At 37.8% G+C, this 19,217-nt stretch overlaps 2 protein-coding genes across 4 annotated transcripts in view; one reads left to right on the top strand and one right to left on the bottom strand.

Moving 5' to 3' along the window:
- The window catches only part of CTPS2 (CTP synthase 2), a 71,777-nt gene extending 70,978 nt beyond the window's left edge, over window positions 1-799 (bottom strand). For 2 of the 3 annotated variants that reach the window (XM_066981509.1, XM_066981523.1), the window contains exon 1: window positions 741-799. The gene's annotated coding sequence lies outside the window, so the exon portion shown is untranslated. Of the gene's footprint in view, window positions 1-453; window positions 706-740 lie in introns of those variants that run through there. The other variant, XM_066981514.1, reaches the window with a different exon arrangement.
- Window positions 800-879: 80 nt separating this feature from the next.
- On the top strand, window positions 880-18,635 carry SYAP1 (synapse associated protein 1). Its single transcript, XM_048066703.2, has 9 exons — window positions 880-1,156; window positions 4,048-4,166; window positions 6,597-6,663; window positions 8,217-8,290; window positions 8,617-8,756; window positions 9,418-9,563; window positions 14,775-14,833; window positions 15,818-15,965; window positions 17,506-18,635. The coding sequence occupies exons 1-9, from the start codon at window positions 961-963 to the stop codon at window positions 17,631-17,633; spliced, it is 1,077 nt and encodes a 358-aa protein (XP_047922660.2). The 5' UTR covers window positions 880-960; the 3' UTR covers window positions 17,634-18,635.
- The last annotated feature ends 582 nt before the right edge of the window (window positions 18,636-19,217 follow it).

The following is a 19,217-nucleotide window of genomic DNA, read 5'->3' as shown; positions in this document are numbered from 1 at the left end:
CGTCATTACCTGCAAACATGCCAATAACACAACTGCAGAGTAATATAAAGCAAATCGAGAAATAAAAAACATGCAAAATTCGTTTACTGAAACAAGCCAAACCAGACAGCTGTTACGACAAATTTTAAAGACCCACAGAGCACGAAAGTGCGCTCCACAGGAAAACAAACCCTAATCCGCATAATTAGGAAATAACTTTTCCCTGCTATTTAATTTTAATAGATAATTTTTTTTTTTTTTTTACAGTAGAGATCTTAAGGTTTGGAAACACTCTGTTTCAGACTCTTTGTGAATTAGCTAATGGAGTTGTCAACATTAACGTTTCATAACCATATAAGTCAGTTTCAAAGCTGTTTATAGAAAGAAAGAAAAAAGAGGGAAAAAGAGGGAGAAACTTCATCCACAGGTATAAACCCTGACTACGTGCCACTCGAAACTGACGAAGCCCGTCACCTTCCTGTCAGCACCGAACCGCGGAGCTCCCCGTGACGTGACGCCCCCGAGGGCAGCCCCCCAGCAGCGCGAGGAAGCCCAGCGCTGCCTCGCAGCAGACACAAAGAGCCCCAGGGCCGTGACTTGCAGGGCCCGGCCGGGGGCACGGGGACGGGCACGGGGACGGGACCACCCCAGAGCAGCGGCTCCCCCCAGCCCCCCTCAGCCGCGGCGGGGGGCGGCCGTTGGGGGGCGGCCGTTGGGGCCCCTCCCCCCGGGCAGGCGCAGCCTCGCGCCGCGGCCGTTACCTTCCGCGCGGCGTCCACGCGAGGCGCGCGCACGCGCACGTGAAATGGGGGGGGGGGGGGTGCGGGGGGGGGGTGGCCGCCGCCGCGGCGGGGGTTGTGAGCCCCGCCCCGCCTCGGGGGCCACGCCCACCCGGAAGTAACGTATGCGGAAGGAGCGGGGGGGGCTCGGCCGTTGGCCGGCGGGGCGCTGCTGTTAACCGCCGTTAAGCGGCCGGCCGCCATGTTGCGCGGGCTGGGCAGCTGGCTGGGGCTGGAGCGGGCGGGCGAGGAGAAGCTGCTGCTGCCGGCCGAGGAGGGCGGCGGCCCCGCTGAGGAGGAGGAGCGGAAGCAGCGGGAGGAGGAGGAGGACGGAGCCGTGCGGAGCCAGGAGCCGGCGGACTCGGAGGCGCTCCTCAGCCAGGCCAAGGGACTCGGCAGTGAGTGTCGGCCCGCCGCCGTGCCGGGGGCTGGGGGGGAAACCCCCACACGCCGCCACCACCGCCCCGCTTCCCCTCCGGTACCCCCCGGCCCGAGTGTCCCCGTCCTCCCGGTGCCTAAAGGGGGCCTGCTTAGCCGCTGGTCCTGTTGTCGCTGCAGGAGTGGTGCCTTTGCGTTTTTGTCATCTTTCCTAGGAAAATAATGATTTTTTGATGATTTCGGGGGGCTTATCCCTTGTGAGGTAGGGCTGTAGGCAAGGATTCTGCACTGCTGTTGTAGATTCTTAAGTAAAACTCCCCCAAAACAGGGCTCTGCAGGCAAGGTGTTTCTCACTGGTGCCCTGATCTTCTGTGACATTAGTCTGAGGTGTTGCTTTAACGTACTTGTCCTGGGTTTCTGAAACGCAGCAAATTATCTGTGTAGTTTGGTCAGACACTTGCCTGGTTGTTCATCTAAGTAGAACCTAATCTGCTGTCCCCTCCGATTGTCCAGGAGGGAAAAAATACTTTGAATTTTCAGAAGAATAAGTATTGAGTGTTATGGATAAAAAAGTCCGTCCTATAACTTGCTCTGATAAAGAAACTTTGATAAACAGATGCATGCATACATTCCCTGTGACACCAGAAAAGACTGTCGTGGAAAGGTCCTTTTGTAAGAATTGGGACGTCACTACTGTAACACGTGATAACCCTAGAAATATTTGCATGACTAATGACCAAGGTAGCTGTGTGAAAGACTCCCCTAGCACTTAAAAAGTATTCTACTGATAAAACCCGAAGCCTTATATTTGTTCTTTTGTTTAATATGTCATTAGAAAGGATAGGAGAATTTGTCATTACAAATTAACAATAAACGTATTGTTAGGTGTATATTCTTAATACAGGCATAGATTTGTAAGAGGAACCAAAACTTTCTCTTTCATTTGAAAGTCAAAGTGTTTTTCCACCACTAATTCCGTTCCAAGGTTAAGTACCACGTCGTACAGGGGCTTTGTAAGTGCCTTGGCATAAGAAGAATGCCCATCCTTAATGGAAAGAAAAAAAAACATTTTGCTTTTCAGACTGTTTTCAGGACTGGCCAAAAGCACTTTGCTCAATACCAAAAAGTTGCCAGGCAGCAAATGTTTCAGACTGTTTTGCACTTAAAGCAATTGCGTATCAAATGCAAAACAATTGCGTTGCAAAGGAAGCTTCCATGGATACGTAAAATAACCAATAAAAGCTTGTGAGGAGGAAACAATCCAGTAGGCTGCTGCTTCCTCTACTGTCCCAAGAGGGATACTGTATTTCTGTCTATATGAAGGGTAGTAGATAGGCATGTTGGTTTTTTTTTATCAAGCATGTGATGGGATGTGAAGCCTGATAACAGATGGCAAAGATATGGGCAAGTTATTGTAGGAAGTTCGGTTGCCACCATTCTGTGCCTTACAGAAGGAAGTTGTGTATGAAAAAATGGCTGGTTTAACGGATAGCTAGGCCTCTCCATTTTTCAGTATTAATTTGGTGGTATCGTTAAGAAAGAATGTTTTATGTGCTTCAGAGAACGACAGTCAGCTTTCCAGAAGGTGACATGAATGTTCCAAAGTAACTCATTCTACCAGTGGTGAGCAACCATGTGTTAAAACATTTTTTTTCATGTGGTAAGGTTATTTGTTACATTGCTAACTGATAAGGAACTTGAATTTTTGTGAGACCCTTCCTGAAAATGAAGGTGTTTTTTCATTTGTTTGTTTTAAACAGAAGTGATGTTTGTTTTTGAAAGCCCCGTGTATAAAAGTGCGGGTCAGTTCCGGGATAACTGAAAGATCCTTATTGTCCCACGTGTTTTGTGTTCTTACTAATGCTTCAAGTGTATCTTCGGTAGCGACCATGCAATTTAGGTCCACCATTACTACTTCCCTCCTTCTAACCCTAGAATTATATTATTTACTATAGCACTTACTGACATTGTAAATACCACAGCAGTGATATTACAGTAATAATAGATCTGATTAAACGTAATAAAGTGTTTGTGACATTGCGTAATTATCTGAGAAATAAACAGTGTCAATGTTGTTTTTAAGATCCTCTGTCAATAAACTGGTATTTAACGTTTCTAAAGGTTCCTGGTAGACCTCTTGCTGCTTGCCTTTGTTCTGACTCCTTTAATTGTAAGCTAACAATACAAGCAACTGCCTGTGCTACATAGTTCCTTCCCTGCCACCTTTCTGCCCTTCAGCACTGCCAATACAGAAAACGCTAGTTACAGTTTTTAAAGTAATTGTTCTCCCACTGAACATATTTAGAAAAACAAACATTGTCACACTGTTTCTAATGGAGCTAGAACACCACCACAGTGGGAAATAGAAAAGGGCAAGCACCAACACCAAGCTTCAGTCTTAAGAATTTTGAAGGAATGTGAAGTGTTACTTACCAGGACTTTTTCATGCATTCATTTGTCTCGCTTCATCAGACTTTATTGTGCATGTTGATATTCTAAAAAATATAATTATTTTAATACTGTTGCTAGAGTTACTTCATTGCTTAAGGTCTCAGAAATACTTAAGTGAAATTATGAAAGCCATTGTTTCCGAATATTGATTGAAAAGCAGTGTGTCAAGAGAAATTAGGAGTGTTTGATTTAGTAATCAACATTCAAGTATAGAGATTTGTTTCCCAGAAAACTTTGATCAAATATATGGTTTGATCATTGTCTAGACTAGAGAAGATGTGAACTAGAAAGGGATAAGAATAGGATTTTAGGATTTCTTTGGAGGTCAGAGCTGGGTTAAATGATTTTGAAAGAAGACTTCAAGTATGTATCCAAACGTATAAAGAGAAATGTGATATTAGTATGAGAACTGGATGTAAAGATACCTTTTTTCAACTCTTGTCCTTCTCATCTGTGAAAGGTTACCTCTTCAATTTCGCCACTGCTGCCACAAAAAAGATATCTGAATCCGTTGCCGAAACAGCACAGACCATAAAGAAGTCTGTAGAAGAAGGAAAAATCGACAGTATCATTGATAAGGTATTTTATTTCTTGATACTTTATCTGAAAGATCTGCTTGCATACTGTCCTGGTAATGTGTAACAAATCCAGCATGTGATAACATTTCTTTAAGCTGGTTTTAGCAATTGCGTATTTCATTTACAGGTATCTCCTGTCACGATAAATGATGTGACTGAAATGTTCATTCAGGATAAGTGTGCAAAAAAAAGTCAAATCTGCTTTACTCAATGCTGCACCTGTGTTTACTTCCTTCAGGATGTAAATATACTGGAGAAAGAACAGCAGAAAACATAAAGTGATGAAATAGGGGAAAAGGCTGGAAGAATTAGAGACAGACAGTTGGGAGATGCGTAGTTATTTTTCTTTTTCCAATTAAGTGGGAAGAGGAAATGCTGTAGCATGTCTCATAAATGTATCTCTGTAGCAAGATTCAGAATGAGGTCAGCTTTGTGGATATTGTGTAGTAAGGGCCTAGAGCTATACAGGTATGTGTTCATAAGACCTAGTGAGCTAATGAAACACCTTGCTATGGTCCTGTTCTTTTCCCTCACCCTGCCATTCATCTCTTGCCCTCCCATTTCTTGGCTGCAGGCTCCCGTTGCTTTAATTCTGCAGCAAGTGTTTTTGTAGAGGAAAGGTAGCTTGGAAGGGAAGTGGCCAAAACCAAGCCAGTTGTAGTGGAACTGTGCATCCGGGAGTGCCAGGCACAGGAGATACAGCTAGCCCCATCCTACTGCTACTCTCAGACACCCCTTCCCAGAAACTAAAGAATTACTTTTTTTTTTAATACAATGAGATTCAGTTTTTGTTGTAATAAATGTTTGTGTCCTTTTTCCAAATTAATCATCAAAACACACTTTAAATTTCTGTTATGGTTTAATTTTTAATGATGCTGGGGAAAAAAGGGAAGAATAGACTAAGAAGGTTATTTGATCATTTATTACACAAGCAGTAGCACTCATAAAATATGCTGTAGGTACTTAGTGACAGTTTCTTACGCCTAAAGTTTCATTTTCTTTTCTCTGTACTTTAGGTAATGTAAATTCTGTATTTTGACTTAAAAGTTTACATATGGCAGAAATAGGATTATAGCTTCTATAGCATCCTAAAGCTGTTCTCTTAACCATATCAATTATTTTATTCTATAAATGCTAAAAAATCATGTAACTTACACCCAGAAGGAACCACAATGATTTATTATTATAATAGGCACTACAATAGCTTTCTCATTGATACTAACCTTAAGCTGAAATGGTGGGGCGTTGAATTAAAAAAAAAAAAAAATTGATAGGTATTCATCATGATTTTTCCTGACATCTTACATGCTTTTTGGCAACTTGTTGATCCGTTTGATTACTTCTTAAAATTTGTATCTTGAAATATCTTACAATAGGTTTAAGTATTCACTTCTAATTTCCAGCAATATTCCTTTTTCTTTTTTGCCTGTGCTTTCAAGTACAGAAAAACATTTGCATTGTTAAATAGGTTATGGCATTCCTACCTATGAAATTTGTTTTAAATGGCCTCAAGTTTGCACCAGGGGAAGATTAGGTTGGTTATTGGGAAAAATTTCATTACTGAAAGGGTTGTGAAGTATTGGAACATGCTACCCAGGCAAGCAGTTGAGTCACCATCCCTGGAGGTCTTCAAAAAATGTGTAGATATAGAGTTTAGGGACATGGGTCTTGCTTAGGGACACGTTGGGCTTGCCAGTGTTAGGTTAAAGGTTGGACCAGGTATCTTACAGGTCTTTTCCAACCAAAATGATTCTATGATTCTAAATCTCTGAAACTTTTGCCGCAAAATGCACAATGCTGTGTTTTACATCAAGTGTATAACTCTTCCATGACCATTCCCTATTTTTCAATGTTAATTTCTATAAAGGATATTTCTGAATGTAATTTTATGATGAAAATTTGTCACCGTTATAGGTGGAGAAATTATTTGATTTCAGCTAAGCACACCTTCTGAAAGTCATACTTGACAATTTTATAAGTCTGATTTATTGCAATGGATTTATTTCTTAGTCAAGTCTTGAATCTTACCCTAAGACCAAGCGTATTTTAAGTTCTTAGTCTTTCTTAAAACACGTTTAAATAGGTCTAAACAGTCTGTCTGTCTGATATGTAAGGAGGGAAAGGTATGCACGGTATGCTGATGTTCAGGTTAAGTCCATAAACTGGGACTTTCCGTTGTGATCTTTGTCCCCTGAACTTAATAAAGTTATAAATGTAATTTTTGAAAGAGTTCATTTAGTTTAAATGCAAAATCAAATGCTTGAGCAAAGCAGAATGTATGATTGCCGCAAAGAGTCCTTAACTTACAGAAAGGGCCTGAGAGAAGACATACAAGAATGTGTTACTGAGAAGTATTTGAAAGCATTTTCTGAACAGACATGAAACAAAGGAAGCGAGTTTGTTTATTGTGGTTCCATAATTTTTATTTTAGACAATTATTGGAGACTTTCAGAAGGAACAAAAGAAGTTTGTCCAAGAACAGCAAACAAAAAAATCAGGTAATATAAACTATTTTGAATAATGCACGATACTGCATAAACTAAAATTTTCTGAGGGCTGGGTAACTGAGCTATATCTAGGCCTAATCCATCAGATCTCTGTTTAACGAAACATTTATATGGCAGAACTTTATATATTTGGTGGGATAGGAAGATGACATTTTTAAGTGATGTCATCGTTACGTTGTCTTGTAAGTTTAGATTTGGCTTTTTAACCAAATTCAACTTTTGAAATCAACTGAAAGATCAGTGTGCTAGCAAAGCTGTTGCCTTACGGTTGTTTTGAATTTCAAGCCTGTGTATTTATTGAAAACAGTCATGCTGATTACCTTTCTTTTGAGTTTTGGCAGTTGCGTCACGTTTTCTTAATGAAATGAAAAACACGGGTTAGGGGTTGCACTGTAATATTTAATGAGTCACTGTAGGAGTAGTTGCTCTGCTTACATTAAAGGCATAATTGCTCTTTTGCTTTCCCGTAACTCTTTTGCTCTGTAATTATCTGTGATCTAAATCCTATGAGTTATCCACCCATGTACTATTAAGACAAGTGGATGTATCTGAGACTTTAAAATAGGCACTTTTTTCTACATTATGCTTCATCATTTGGGTTATATCTCTTTTAATGTGTTACCTGGATATAATAATTTGTTACAGTTTGAATAATTAGTGGCTTTATTGTTAATCTTGTATTTGTGAGTAAACTTTGGAATCTGATGAAATATTCCTACAAGTTTCATGAAACTGGGTGGCTACATTGACAAGAAAGAGGAGACAGGGAGAGAGATGGCCTAATGGATTAGCATGGCCTAATGGATTAGCATTCACGTTAGCATGTGAATCCACGTGGGTAAAAGTTTGCTTAGATCAAGTAAATACGCATAGATAATTGAGTGCACAAGAATTGTGTTAACTCGTTCGGATGAATTATAGTATCTCTGCGGGCTGAATTTGCATCGGCAGTGAAGAGATTAATAAAGTTTTATACATCTAGAATAGTTTATTTTCTCTGTGTGCAGGCTACAGAATTATTCTGGAAGCATCTGTGTAAATATGTAAATCAGGTCAGCTGCAGTATGCTTTTTCAATGTATAATTCATTGTAATTTGTAATAAATCTGTATTTTTCACCATAGGTGAAGAATTGGTGTCCTCTGGTTATCAGAAAATTAATATGCTAATAAATATTTTGAAATTTTAATTTAGGCAAAGTTTACATGTTTAAAGTGAGTCTAGAAATTTCTATTTGCAGGCAGCTTACACAGTTACACAGCTTTACTTCAGTAACTAAACAAAGAGGCAGTAAATTCTGACACTGAAGAAACCTCCACAGTTTTTGTTTTATAATTACAGAAATCAGCAACTATTTAAATTTTTTCTTTACCTCTGATAAGCAAAGATCCAGGCCTACAGTGGTCTTATGGATGTCTTGTGCCTGAAGCTTAGTTTAAGAAAAAGGAACAATGAACTAACTTGCTGATGCAAGTCTACTTATTTTTGAGACTTTTGTTTTTTAAAGTAGTACAAATGCAAATATTTTCCTTCTTTCAATAACAGAAGCAGCAGTTCCTCCTTGGGTAGACAGCAATGAAGAAGAGACAATTCAACAACAAATACTGGCCTTATCAGCAGTAAGTATTTATCTGTTTTTTTGTTGTTGGAAAGATTAAAACTGCTTTTGTTTTTCTAAAGGAAGTTTGTCTGACATTGTTAAATTATTTTCAAAATACTTCTTTAAATGTGTGTCACAGTACTGATCTTGTGCGAAGTAAGCAGGATTTATTTCAGCATTAACTTGAGTCAAAGTAGATCAACAGTATGATTTTTGATTTTTATAAAAAGCTTTACAGCTTTGTGCTGTAATAGAATTATGTCAGAAGTGGGATTTGGTGGTGGTGGTGTGTGAAAAGCAATAACCTTTTTTTGATATTAGTTAACTGTCATATGTTTTTCAAAGGATAAACGAAACTTTCTGAGGGATCCTCCAGCAGGTGTTCAGTTTAATTTTGACTTTGATCAAATGTACCCTGTTGCGATGGTGATGTTACAAGAAGATCAGCTTCTCAATAGGATGAGGTTTGATCTCGTCCCTAAACAGTAAGTAATTTTTGCTGGTAACTGTATAACACAGTACTTTTAATGTATCTGTAAATATTCCTAACTTACAACCTTTTTTTCTACTTCCTTCAATTCTTTCTGTACTTCCTCTGTATGTATTTTATATCTACCAGTTTCAAATACATGGGATATTGCACGTGCATTGCAGTTTAGCAATTAAAGTAAAGAACAGAAGTCTTACAAATTTGGAACTACTAAGGACCCCTTGTTTTTAGTATAGGAGAAGTCTTAATTTTTTTTCTAAGTCTAGTGCGGTAAATAGTTGAAAACCTTTTTCCCAAACAAAGGTAAATGCAGCAACAAAAAAATTCATATCCAAGGATGTAATTGACACCCCCAAGAGATGATTACAGATAGTCAGAGGCTCCCTGGAGAAATGACAAAATAATACAAAACAGTAGTATTGCAAGCAAGAGAAACTGGTTTTGAGCAGACAATGTAACTGTTGTGGAAGAGATCAAGAATTTTTATAATGATAGACTTTTTTTTTTAATTGCTTATATCACAAATTTCTAAGTTTTCACTTGAGGCAGCTCTGCTTAACCCTTTCCTCTGCATATTTATTTTTAGTTCATTGCTAGATGGTGAAAGCAAACATATTTCCAAATGTAGTAATCAATATCTGTTTCTCTCTCTATAGTGTAAAGGAGGAGGTGTTCTGGAGAAATTATTTCTACAGAGTGTCCCTAATTAAACAATCTGCACAGCTCACCGCACTTGCTGCTCAACAGCAAGCAGCAGGGAAAGAAGAGAACAAAGGCAGAGAAGAGGATAGTCAACTGACAGGTGTGGAAGAAATTTGTTTTGGCACAGGTTATTAAGTTAAAGTCGTGCCTACTGACTGTATGCATCATGTGACAGAATTTTTATCCTTGATTTTCTATGAAATCAGGACTTCTCTCATCATACTCAGTCTGTTTGTTAGAAGGGGGGAAGGGGGCTCCCAGTGCTTTTAACCGGTTTTGCAATTTCAGCCAACTTTGGAAGAAGACTGCAAGTCTCAAGAGATGAAATTTTATACTCTGCTTATAACGGCTCTCCACCACCAGTGGTTTCTGGTGCACTATTTTGACCTGCCAGAAGTCCCAGGTACCTTTGGTTCACCTGACAGATAACAGCTCCTAGCCAACCCAGCATGCCCTTTGCTCTCGCTTGTCTCAGCACATGTTCTTTTGCTTAGGCCTCAGGTCAAACAGAAGTAAGTTAGTGATATTGGGGTAAAATTACTGTGGTGGCAGAGGCACGTAGGACATGGAAAGGCATGCAATGTGTTATAGAAATGGAGGAAGACCAGTACATAACGCTGTCCAAGATTCAACCTTGAGATAAAAAAGCCACCTTAACGTATGTTTCTTCAGTTATGCTGATCAGTGTATGCAATACATTCTTACTGACCCTCTTTTGAGTCACTGGGCATCTTTACCTGCATGCAAACAAATTCTTCCTGCAGGAATATGTGCGGCTTAAGAGTACGAAGCAGTTACTGGCTAAGACACAAAAGATATCTAGTAGCTCATAAAATAATAGCCTGAGCTAGGTTACATTCACCACCTCCAATGAATTTTTGCAGGTGGAATAGGCACTGGGCAGGAGGATAAAGCCTTTGCTGTACCTTGGAAAGATTTGCGTATCCCCAGATTAAAAAAAAAAAAAATCATCATCAAATCCACTAGTGCTGATGTTGTCCTCATGACCTTGCCAGCCTGACTGACAACCTGCTGATCAGTGCCAAGCTGACTCCGTTTTCCCTCTTTCAGATATATCTTTCCATGTTGATAGTTTTCCTCTCTAGTCTTTACACTACTAATGATCCCATCTTTGTAATGCTACTTCAGTCTCTAATATCACCTTTCTTAACTTTTTACAGGCTTTCTCACAGCATTCTTGCTCAACTTGGTAATTTTCCACACAATCTGAGCCAAGGTTACTCATCTGGGCCCTGGTTCCTTGGATATAGGCAGCTAAATCTTGGGTTGCAGGGAAGGTTATTGGGAGATTACAGAGCTGGGCTGGCATGTTGCATAGAAGGTACTTTTTTCAAAAAGGATTGTAGTTTCCTCAAGTTGTTTTTTTGTTTGATTTTGTTTTGTGCGTGTGCATGCCTTTGTCACTTTGCCTCATTCTGTTTCTTTCTCGTAGGATTTGTTCAGCGTGTGTGTGTGTGTTAGCACAGGCAAAGACCCTCTAGAATGAACAAAGCAGAGTGGAGTCAGTGGAGTCCTTGTTCCATAGCTGTATAATCACAGATGACTTTGACTCTGCTAAAGGTGCTGCCTTTTGGTGTCACCTTCCCTGCCTCTGTGGCAACTGTTTCGGTGGATAGTCTCCTGCTCTTTTGTGCTGTGCTGTATGGTTTTGTCTATTTTGTCTGTCTGTCTATTTGACAGACTCCTCCTGATCATTTGCACTCACATTCTCTCTTTAATCTTACCTGCATAAGTAGCTTCAATTCTGTACTTTTTTTTTACTAGTAATGATTACTAAAGTCTACTCATCTGATTTTTACATGTCATGTAGCTCTGTATTCTCATGTAAATCTAGCATCTTGTCATAGGTGCCTTATATTTTGCTTGCCCAAAACCATGAACCGTGTTTTTCTTCCTTTTGTATACTATTTCCATACTTAATTGCATTAATTGGAAATCAGACAAGACGTATAGTAATACTATTGATAACTAGCATTATTTAGGATTTCTGATTTTTCATAAAATATTGTTCATGTGTTCATGCATTTCTTAACCCTTATGCTTATCAAAATATGGGCCAAAAAGTCATTTCTTCAGGAAGCTATAAACTGGTCAGCAATTATAAAGGAAGGATAGTTTGAGATGGGTGAAAAAAAGTCAACTGTATATGAAAAACAGCCTCAAAGATGTTAATTCTTGACAAAGTTCATATAATTATTAGATGTCTGTGTAAAAAAAAAAAATCAAACAAAATGAAGATGGAAGGAAAACATAAAAGGAAAAAAGAAAACACAGTCACTTTTTACCAAGAGTTAACTGAGAACCCCCCAAGATTTGTTTTTGTGGAAGCTGCAACTTTATTTTTTTTCCTTGTATAACAGAACTGTTCTTCAATGCCTTACGCTAACTCTTTAATCAAAGTAGAGATTTTCTGTCTTTAGCTTCTGGTGCAGGCTGTACTTAAGCTTGTTTCCTAATTAACTGTTCATCTCGTAGCATTCCTACAGTCTCACCGCATTCAGCCCCCATTTTTGTCGTATCCTATGAGCAAATTGTGTTTACTGCTACCCTGTATAGGTGCCATCCAACTCAGGAAATTGCTGGGATTCTCACTGTTTCATAAACCTTTACACCTAACTGCCATCTAAATGCATTTATATAATTTTTTCTTCTTGGACGTCTTTATTTTTTGAGAGTTTGGGGGTTTGGCTTGTTTTTGTTGTTGGTAGTGGTAATTTTGTTCTTTTTCTTTTGGATTTCCTTTTAGATTTCTTTTCCTTTGGTTTTTTCATTACACCAACTGATAGGGTTGTATTGTAGACTATTAAGAGTGGTTACTGTCTTCTCTGGTGTCTGTAGTGCCTCACAGTAAATCTTTATATTGTATCCTTTCATTTATTACTGCCTTTTAGTTCTTTTGGTTGCATTTGGAAAGACCAGAAAAGAAAAGTTCTGCCAAAAGATTTTCTTCATTATAGTTGATAAGCATACTCCTTGCAAAGCCTTTTTACTATTAGTAAGCTTCCCCTTACCCCTGAGCTTTTTGATTTCTGTTTCTGCATATCACTGCTTCAGTAAACCAATTCCAGAAAAAAAGAAAGCTATCACTGTTGTGGCTGATTGGCTAGTCAAATAAAAGTTTTTTTCTGTCATTAATTAAAATGCTGAAGGTTTCCTTTACAACCTTGTTTTTTTTAAAAAAAAAGTTCAATACTCAAATTTGCCAAGCCATGTCTGTTCTGGTGGAAGTGTCTCAATTCTACAGGAGAGACAGGGCAACTGAACTTACTGAACAACAAAACTGTCATTGTTGAGTCATCCAAGTGCTTAGAAAGTGCTAGAGAAAGTTGCTGGATTATACCCAAAGAGCTCTTCCAGTAAAACTTTACCATTGTGACTGAAAACAAAACATATGTTCATTTTGGGGGGAAAAATATATAGCATCTTTTGGCCTGTGAAGGTTCTCATATGATTCAGAAGACTGCTATAGAGATATGCAGATAGGTTAACCATCCTAATGGCTATATTTTATGCAATGGAAAGATACATTTACTAAACTACAGTAAATATGTTTTGTTTGATTTCGAGACTTCCTAGGCGTAGGAGCTCTGAATCATCTGTGTTGGTTTTGTTTTATATGACCTTTTTGAAGGTTGGCTTCCCTAATTGGGGGGGGGTAAAACTAGCAATACTTGCCTGTTGGTAACTTTTCATAATATTCAGAGTGTCTCGTAAAGCTAAGTCTACAAAACAGAATTAATTGCCTTCATTTTATCTCTATCTGTCTCCTCTTTACGTGTTGTTTTCACAAAGTTTAACTAGCATGATTCATGTGAAGGAGGAAAAAAGGAACAAATGGAAAGCTTTTCATGTTCTGACCTAGAAACTCTATGCATGTAAGTTCTATGACAATGTTAGATTCCGCTCCTTCAGGCAGAGCTATTTACTTGGGAGTTAAGTTACCTCATGGGCAGGGAGCACATCAGCAGCAGAGGGTACGATGCTAGGCCAGTAGACGCAGAGCAGTGCCAATGGTACGTTAGTTGCATTAGACTGGTGCACGGCCTAGCACAGCGCTGCTGTGCTGCTTCTGCATGAGAGAAGGAGGTGGAGCCCAAGGCACCTCTTCTGCCCAGTGCTTTGGGTGCCCATTGAGCAGCAAAGCGCTAGTGCAGTGTTCCACAGCCTCCCCTGGCTGGGAATAGTGGAGCCTCTTTGGACGTGGTGTTGGGTACAAGAACAGATCCTGTGAAGATTTAGGGAGGGGAAGGAGAAAAGAGGATGTGACAGAGCAGTGGCCGTTTAGCAGATGAGCTGTATAAGCTGTGACAGCTACCAATTAGAGAATTATTTTAATTAGAGCTGATCTTAATTTTGGAAATTAAACCTGAAAAATTCCCTCTTCAGAAATCACTGAGTAAGCAGGAAAGGTCCACCCGGCTACACTGCAATAAACACAGCTGCAAGCTCACAGCTGCTTTGCATGTTTAAACAAATAAACTGCTAAGCAAGCACTCCATCACTACTACAACCTGCCCAGCATGTTAATTGTTCCTGCAGCCATCTCTTATTGTTAACCCTCTACCCCACTAGTGACATGAGGAGGAAAGTTGGGGTGTTCCTTTATCTACCAAGAAAAAGATCTGTACTTCTTTGTCAACAATCATTGTCTTCCCAGTACCTTGCTGCTACATTGAGAATGCGCAGTGAGTTTTAGGAAATCTGGAACACCTTCTAGGGTTTGTTTTTCAATGACTTCTGCCTGTGTGAAAGGTGAGACTCCGGAGCACTCTTGTGTAGTTTTAGGGGTATGTGTGCAGATAGTCTGCTGTATGTAAGAGCTGGTACCCATGTCAGTAGTAGTACCCAAGCAGGGAAGTTTGGTAAGTTCCATGGTAGGTGGTACCTGTATTTCCTGAGGAAGTCTACATGTTTGTACTTGAAATATCTCGCAGCATGTGATGCAATCTGTGAGTTTTTTATAGAAAACATTTTTCCCCATTTCCAGCTGTTCCTATTTATGTGGTTCTTTGGATTGTTTAATGGGGCAGAGGGGTTCCAGCGATTTAACTTTGGATTCATAATAAGTAAATGGTTTGCTGAATTTGCCTCAGTTAATTAAGATCAGAAATTTCCTTCTCTAGGTTTTGTTTGTTGCAAATGCCTTACCACTTATAGATGAACTCAGCCTCTAACCACCAGGATTCATTCAAGTTAAAAATAGTGTTTCCTTCTATATTTAGTATCTGTTGAGATTTCATTTACTCGTTATGTATTTACATGTAATCTATGATTTTCTCTCTCTTGCTAGAAACAATACGGCCAAAAACACCACCTGTTACAATAAAGCCTCAGATAAAATCTCAAGAGGTAAAAACATGTATTTATCTGGCATTTATTATGTGAAACTGTTATTTCATTGTTAATTATGCATCCTTTTGAGTAAGTTGAAACTGTAATAATATCTGACAGTCCAGTTCTAACTTGCTGCTGTTCTGCCATAATATTCATTTTCAGTAGAAGAAATAGTAATTTATCTGAAGTATCCTTTCATTAGTATCCTGCACGTTACAATAACAAAGATATTTTTACTCTTCACAGTAGCATTTCTAAAATCTTCAGAGTAGAAGGTTTGCGTTGTATTTAGGCACAGTGGATACCTTCATAAAAATGTGTACTATGTTTTGTCCAACTCTTCAGCAGTGTCGAGCATAAATGTGGGAAATCTAAATTATGCATTGCCATAGCAACATTATTTTGTTGCAACAGCAAGAAGAGCTTTGACACTACAGAAAACTTCACCTTAGATACCTAATGACCCTTGTTCATTTCTGAACTGTAAAATCAGTGCCAGAGAACACTTGGCAAAGCAGATCTGTGCATTCACTTGGCAATAATACGCAGTGGACTAAATTAAGCGAGAAACATTTCTGAAGAAGAGTCTTCTCTTAATCTTATTTGTGTGTAGAAAACTATTATTGAATTAATGGTCAAAATTTAGTATCAGTCTTACGTACTTTTCTAAACTACTTATGAGTTCAGTATTGTTTCTGAACACTATGAAAACAGTTTTAAAGTTTTTAAGAGAATGCAGAAAGGGCCTAGGATGAAAAGCAGATCGTTTTCAGATTAAGTGTCTGTTGTTAGCTGTACAAAAAATGGTCTTAAAGGAAAATAGCCTGTGCAGGAAAAGAATTGTCAGGGTAATGCATTTGGTTTGTTGGGTTTTCTGTTTTGTTTTGGTTTGGTTTTTTTTCTGGCTGTAACTAAAAGGCAGTCATTTGAAAGTTTATATTGGTGACATTCTATCCTCCCACTTTTTGGGTAAGCTTTTACAACACTATCTTATTACAGGATGAGGAAGAGATTTCCACAAGTCCAGGTGTATCAGAATTTGTGAGTGATGCCTTTGATGCCTGTAATTTGAATCAGGAAGACCTAAGAAAAGAAATGGAACAACTGGTGCTAGACAAAAAGAGAGGAGAGACCTCAGTAGTAGAAGGTAAAGCAGTTAGTACCTTCTGTGTCTTAAATACAATAATTCTAAGATAGGTTGATTTAAAAATAAATATATATTTTAATTAAGTTTAGAAAAGTAGATTTGTGACCCTTTTTCAAATTGTATTAAATATTTTGCAATTAAATATTACAGAAATTAATAATAGTTCTTACCACCAAACTGTGTCATGTACAGAATGTTATCTGTGAGGAGTGTAAGTCCAAAGTAACTGACAATTCTTAGGTGGCTGTTTTATGAAAGTGACGGTGAAGTATTGTTTTGTCTACCTTTCTCTTCATTCTCTTTCATAGGTCATTATGTGCATGTGTTTTTTTCTTTATTTAATGTAGGTAAAGTACAGTATTTGGAAGTAAAAGCTTCTTGTGATACCTGCTAAAAAGTCATTTTTTGCACCAGACTGAGTTTGCCAGGTGCCTTTGCTGTAAAAGGTTTACATGCATTTGGAATGGTTAACATTCAATAAATAGCTTTGACAATGTTGAGAAGAAAAAAAAAAAAGCAGGGTTTATTCTAAAAAAAAAAAAAAGTGTTTCAGGAGAACTAATACTGATGTAAAAAAGCATAAAAACAGTCTATAATGATGTAGCTCTGGCCATACTCAATGAGCTATTTACAGTGAAGACACTTTTATAAGTAGATAATTATAATACGTTTTCCAGAAGTTATTTTTCATTGTGTTTTGGATGTTGCTGAATCCTTGTTTTTTGAAATTGCTATTTTTTCCAATACGTAGCCAAGCTTGCATCTAAATTTTTCTATGGAAGTGTTTCAATAATCCATTAATGAGTAATTTGTTCAAAGAAATCTCAGCTGGCCTTACTGACTTGGACTGTGGAATTACCCACCTTCTAGGCTGAAGTACTAACCAACATGTAACACATCAAACACCCACTTCTTCCCCCACGCTCTTACGTATCATAGGCAAAGTTAATTAAACAGAGATTAAAAACACAGGAGTGCCTTCTGACTCATTTTTTTGCCCTGAAGTATGAAATATGATTACCTTCAACTGGGATTAAATGGGCTTGCCTAGCTACAAATGTCAGTGAGGAGAAAAATTGCTTCACTTCAAAATTATCCACAGTATTTGATCCTGTTTTTTTCTTAATAGTATATTCAACGAACTTTATAACTTCATTCATTTTCTAAATAGCACAGCTTCCATCCACATCCCCCCAAGATTTAAAAGCATGAAGGGAGATTCCATTGATAGTAAACTGAAAGTCTGTAGGAAAAAAGTTAGCAAATGGATGCTTGTTACAGCTAAGCTATATATTCGCTTTTTATCTTTCTTTATTATAGTGTGCACACAGGAATACAGGCTAGTGTATTAATTAATTCCTATCTGTGGTCAGTCAGAAGATGAATTTCTGATCTTGTGGTTTCTTTAGTTTTGAAGGAGGATTGTCCATAAAATTCAAGGGACATAAGTGAGACTCAGTGCAAATTCATCTTGTTTTATATAAATAAGCAACATTTTTTGTCATCAAGTTTATTCTCACAAATAATTTCTCTCTCACAGAAGAGACTGCTGATTGGGAAAAGGAATTGCAACAAGAGCTTCAAGAGTATGAGGTGGTGACAGAATCAGAAAAACGTGATGAAAACTGGGATAAAGAAATAGAAGAAATGCTGCAAGAAGAAAGTTAAGCATTTTCACAAAATCACTATAACCCTAAACTTTTTCTGAAAACTGACATGGATTTCTGCTTTCATGTTTTGTTTCCTAAAGATCTTCAAAAGACGTAAAAGAATTTAAAATTGTTATAATTCCATATTGGGATACAACCAGTATTTCTGTTCTTTATATGAGCAATTTCTGAACTTCTTCATTCTTTTAAAGAAAAAAAAGACAGACACTGCAGGTTATATCTAATAATTAAAAATGATAACATTAGTCCATGAAGCAACGGTTTAGTTTGAGGCATTCTTAGCCAGTCAAGAAGCTCTGCAAGGACATTTCTAAATCTAAGAATCTCAAGTTAAGATTGTCTGCAGCCTTCAGTTTGGGATGTAAAAATGGATGTTGTAACTTAGTCCCTGAAAACAACACTTGTATTGTGTTTGCACTCTGATCCCTGTATAATCTGTAAATGTGTATTATTTTAAGGTACTTGTAGCTAGTAGCTTTCATGTGTATTTAACTTCCTTAACATATGTAGCCAAAGAATGTATAGAATACCCTATCAATTAACTTATAATGTTTAAAATACTTGTTCAGACTCCAAAAGAAGTACTGGTTTATTATTGATCAAAATGATTAACTGGCAAACATTTAAACAAGAACAGAGTTTCTACCTTCTCGAGTTAACCTGTTGTTTTTATTAAATCATCATATTAAGATACCGCCTTTTCCTATAGAGGAAAACGGTTTAATGCATTCTTTATTTGGATAAATGCTATGTTTCCATTTAATTTTGCCGAGTGAGAAGAAATTAAATGTTTCTTTTTAAGTGCTGAAACATTTATGTAGAACTTTGGCTGGTTTGGACATCTTTATTAAATACTGTAGATATGTATAAAATTGGCTCACTTATTTGGAGGGAGGGCATGGTGGGGGACAAAAGTTTCAGACTTAATGCAGTTTTCAAAACTATACTTTGTCACCGTGTTTAAGATGTGGAGTTTAAATAAAAAGTTTTCTTTAAAGGATTTTTATCCTTATTAGGTATATGGGTTTTTCCTGTAGTTTTATCGTTAAGTCAGTTTCTTTATATATATAAATGAAAATTTAATGTTCTATTTGTCATCAATTTCACAAACCATGACAAAGCATTCACAAAGTCCTAAATATGAAAGAAAATCAGTAAAATGAAGGAGCCATTAAGTACAATTGAATTATAGTTGTGTTACTTGCAGAAAGCTGTCTTAATGACATAATTCTGCAGAAAACTTTTGGAAAGAGACTGAGAAGATTATAGCTGTAATTATTCACTCTGTTCATTCTGTGAGAATCAAAAAGAGCTATTTTTAACTGCTGTTTACTGTAAGAAAATACTATTTAAAATTGTTTTGATTAGCAGCTTGTACAGGAAGCTCTTCTGTATTTCTCATCGTGAAAAATCATTTCAAACATGTATATGTTCAGCTTCCGAAATTAGTTTTGTTATTGCTATGCATTTTCTCAACTACAAATCATCTTAAGCACAATTTATTTTTATAGTGTTTTTCACCTTTAAGGCCCACTTTCCCTCCTAGTTAACAGATGCAAAATAATCATGGGGTAGGTAAGGG

This window comes from Anser cygnoides, chromosome 1 (genome assembly GCF_040182565.1).
Source record: "Anser cygnoides isolate HZ-2024a breed goose chromosome 1, Taihu_goose_T2T_genome, whole genome shotgun sequence".
NCBI classification, from domain to species: domain Eukaryota; kingdom Metazoa; phylum Chordata; class Aves; order Anseriformes; family Anatidae; genus Anser; species Anser cygnoides.
The sequence above is the reverse complement of the archived record's forward strand: the minus strand, read 5'-3'. Positions and strand labels throughout refer to the sequence as shown.

Bases quoted from the DNA above. Each gene is read 5' to 3' on its own strand.
- SYAP1 (XM_048066703.2), top strand. From the start codon at position 961: ATGTTGCGCGGGCTGGGCAGCTGGCTGGGGCTGGAGCGGGCGGGCGAG. The intron at 4,167-6,596 runs GTATTTTATTTC...TTTTTATTTTAG, and splicing joins TCGACAGTATCATTGATAAG to ACAATTATTGGAGACTTTCA. The intron at 14,834-15,817 runs GTAAAAACATGT...ATCTTATTACAG, and splicing joins CTCAGATAAAATCTCAAGAG to GATGAGGAAGAGATTTCCAC.